This window comes from Mandrillus leucophaeus, unplaced genomic scaffold, assembly GCF_000951045.1.
Source record: "Mandrillus leucophaeus isolate KB7577 unplaced genomic scaffold, Mleu.le_1.0 Scaffold230, whole genome shotgun sequence".
In the NCBI taxonomy this organism is placed as follows: Eukaryota; Metazoa; Chordata; class Mammalia; order Primates; family Cercopithecidae; genus Mandrillus; species Mandrillus leucophaeus.
The window spans coordinates 1,037,569-1,041,520 of record NW_012102366.1 but is presented as its reverse complement, the minus strand read 5'-3'; the positions used below and the strand labels follow the sequence as shown (position 1 = coordinate 1,041,520).

Here is a 3,952-nt window from a genome sequence, read left to right as displayed (position 1 = left end):
GATCACCTGAAGTCAGAAGTTAGAGACCAGCCTGGCCAACATGGTGAAACCCTGTCTCTACTAAAAACACAAAAATTAGCCAGGTGTGGTGGTGGGCACCTGTCATCCCAGCTACTCAAGAGGCTGAGGCACAAACATTGCTTGAACTTGGGAGGTGGGAAGGTTATAGTGAACTGAGATTGCACCACTGCACTCCAATCTGTATGATGAGAGCAAAACTCCATCTTCAAAAAAGAAAAAAAAAGACTACACTAGAAGCCAGGATACATCATGACCATGAGGGACCACCAGGACCACCCGCGCTGACCCACCCCACAGTCACACAATTGTTGAAGGGCCCGGTTGGGGTTGGAATCCAGGGCTGCCCCACGGACTTCACACAGCCTCTTCTAGGCACAGGGAGGTTCCAGCAGCAGCCTTCCCAATGGTGGAAAAGAACCCTGTTCAGGAAGCTCCCCATGGCAGTGCTGGCTTCTCTCTGCCCTCGTTATCTATTCTCTATCATCAATTTTAATCAGAATAGATGGCTGGGAGGATCGCCTGAGGCCAGGATTTCGAGACCAGCCTAGGCAGCAGAGTGAGATCCTGTCTCTACAAAAAAAAATTTTAAAAATCGGCCAGGCGTGGTGGCTCACATCTATAATCCCAGCACTTTGGGAGGCCAAGGAGGGTGGATCACGAGGTCAGGAGATCGAGAACATCCTGGCCAACATGGTGAAACCCGGTCTCTACTAAAAATACAAAAATTAGCTGAGCAGAGTGGCGCGCCTGTAGTCCCAGCTACTTGGGAGGCTGGGGCAGGAGAATCGCTTGAACCCAGGAGGCAGAGATTGCAGTGAGCTGAGATTGCGCCATCGCACTTCAGCCTGGCAACAGAGCGAGACTCCGTCTTAAACAAACAAAAAAATTAGCCAGACATGGTGGTGCACGCCCATAGTCCCAGCTACTTGCGAGGATCACTTGAGCCTGGGAGTTTGAGGCTGCAGTGAGCTACGATTACACCACTGTGCTTCAGCCTGGACGACAGAGCAAAACCCTGTCTCAAAAAAAAAAAAGAATAGACAGCACTTTTTTTTTTTTTTTGAAACAGAATCTCGCTGTCTCCCAGGCTTGAGTGCAGTGGCGCAGTCTCTGCTCAATGCAACCTCCACCTCCCAAGTTCAAGCAATTCTCGTGCCTCACCCGCCCGAGTAGCTGGGATTACAGGTGCATACTACCATGCCCGGCTAATTTTTGTATTTTTAGTAGAAATGGAGTTTCACCATATCAGTTGGGCTGGTTTTGAACTCCTGACCTCAGGTGATCCACCCATTTCGGTCTCCCAAAGTCCTGGGATTACAGGTGTAAGCCACAGCGCCCAGCCAACAATAGACACTTCTGTAGTATTGTTTTAAGAAGTTCATGCTTATCAATGAGGCCCAGAGAGGCTGAGTAATTTATCTGAGGCCACACAGCATTCAATCCCAGGACATCTGCATATGTGCTCTTCATTGGGGGCCACACAGGCTCCTGTTAATGGTGGTTGGTAACCACTGTCATGGACTGGGCTTCTAGTGCCCACCACCCACCACCACTTGCCTCCTCTGGGGCCCGGGCTGGGGCACTTACCGTGGCTGGCGAGGCACGGGTGGTGTGGGAGTAAGACTGGCTGGCACTGCCCAGCATGTAGCCACCTTGGATCACGTAGGTGCCTGCTCCGCTGCCGCCGCCTCCGGTGCTGCCACTGCCACCCCCGCCACCGCCTCCCCCGCTGCCGCCGCCACCACCACTGCCACCACCTCCGCTGCTGTTGCTGGCCCCAGCCCCAGTGCTGGTGGAGCTGGCGACGACCTGGCTGCCGGACACATACATGGGCATGGAGCCACTGCTGGCCACTGCCTGGGAGGTGGCAGGGGTGCTGACCTGGGCGGCCGTGCCCGCGGCCTCGTAGTAGCTGGTGCTTGCCGTCTGCGTGTACAGCGGCGTCTCGGGGTAGGGGTAGGTGCTGGAACGGCTAGGAAAGAGGTAAAGCCGGGGTAGAGTTAGGGGGATGAGAACTGGGGGGCCAAGGTGCATGACTAGGCAGGAAGGGGGGTACCAGGAGGGGACTGGGGAAGCAGCAGCCCCCCTGCAGCAAGGAGCAGATCCTAGCATTCACCTACAATGGACTGGGTACCATCCTGAGTGCCTGATGGGCAGTATTTCATATAATCATCAAAGCAGCCAGTCCTCTGGCATTGGAGTCACTTTCCCCACTACGGAAATTAGGAAATCAAGATAGAAGGGTAAGGGAACTCAGCCGGGCATGGTGGCTCCTGCCTGTAATCCCACCACTTTGGAAAGCAGAGGCAGGAGGATCGTTGAAGGCCAGGAGTTCAAGACTAGCCTGGGCCACATAGTGAAAACCCATTTCTACAAAAAATATAAAGATTAGCTAGGCGTGGTGGTGCACACCTGCAATCCCAGCTACTTGGGAGGCTGAGGCAGGAGGATCCCTTGAGGCCAGGAGTTCAAGGCTATAGTGAGCTATAACCATACTACCACTGCACCAAAGCCTGGGTGACAGTGACACCCTGGCTTTTTATTTTTGTTATCTTATTTATTTACTTATTGAGACAGAGTCTCTCTCTGTCACCGAGGCTAGAGTGCAGTGGCACAATCTTGGCTCACTGCAACCTCCGCCTCCTGGGTTCAAGTTATCCTCCCGCCTCGGCCTACCGAGGAGCTGGGAATACAGGGGCACACCACCACACCGGGTTAATTTTCGTATTTTTTTAGTAAATTTGGGGTTTCACCATGTTGCCCAGGCTGGTCTCGAACTCCTGACCTCAAGTGATAAGCCCGCCTCAGTCTCCCACAGCGCTGGAATTACAGGCATGAGCCACACGCCTGTAACCACACCTGGCTGACCCTGTCTTTTTAATTAAAAAAAAAAAAAAAACCTTAAGGGTTAGGGAACTTGCAATGCTACACACTTCATTAAAAAAATAAAATTGGCAAGTGCTTTGAGTGCCTACTGTGTGCTAGGCACTGTTTTACATACTTTGGACACAGCAATGGACAAGAATGAAAAGCCCCGGCCCCTGGAGGAGTTGACGGTCTAGTTGGGGAGACAGGCAAGAAGCCACGTGCAAAGGTAAATGAGAGATCATAACAGAAGGTGATCAGCCAGTGAGTGAAGCAGGAAGGGGGTGGGGCTAAAGAAGGCGACGCTGTGATTGGAGGAGACCATCAGGAATGCAGATATGTTTCCCCTGAGCCAAGCTACCTATCCCAGGCTGGGAAATCCTCTCTCCTTCAAGATATCCCGTGATGGGATGGGCACCGGTGACACAGGCTTGAGGCTGCAAATCGTCACAAGCATAAAAACCACCAGGGGTTCAACCTCAAGGGTCTGTTAAATAAAAGATGATGGAATCCTATGCAGGGGTGAAAGAGAAGGAGGCAGGGCTCGTCGTCCCTGGAAAGAACAAGCTCCAGAACCTACCACAGGGCAGATAAGAGGCAGAGAAGGGTGGGGACCGTGTGACCGAACAATAGGAAAGAATGCGTTGCATGTGGTATGCATGTCTGTCATCTGTGAGCGTGGAGGGCTCCATCAAGGGAGACAGGCGGGGGGCACCTCTCACCATCTCACTAAACATCATTGGACGTAGTTTTGATCTTTGAACTCTTTCAAAGTACTAGTGATTAAAAACATAGCATTAGGTCAGGTGCAGTGGCTCACACCTGTAATCCCAGCACTTTGGGAGGACGAGGCGGGTGGATCACTTGAGGTCAGGAGTTTGAGACCAGCCTGGCCAACATGGTGAGACCATCTCTACTAAAAATACAAAAATTAGCCAGGCATAGTGGCAGGCGCCTGTAGTCCCAGCTACTCAGGAGGCTGAGGCAGGAGGATCACTTGAACACAGGAGGCGGAGGGTGTAGTGAGCTGAGATCACACCACTGCATTCCAGCCTGGGTGACAGAG

General features: G+C 52.5%; 1 protein-coding gene across 1 annotated transcript in view; it reads right to left on the bottom strand.

The window, feature by feature from the left end:
• The window catches only part of RFX1 (regulatory factor X, 1 (influences HLA class II expression)), a 39,549-nt gene that overhangs the window by 10,783 nt on the left and 24,814 nt on the right, over window positions 1–3,952 (bottom strand). Inside the window, exon 8 of the mRNA XM_011981815.1 lies at window positions 1,609–1,993. Coding sequence (XP_011837205.1) covers window positions 1,609–1,993 — 385 coding nt within the window. The remainder of the gene's footprint in view (window positions 1–1,608; window positions 1,994–3,952) is intronic.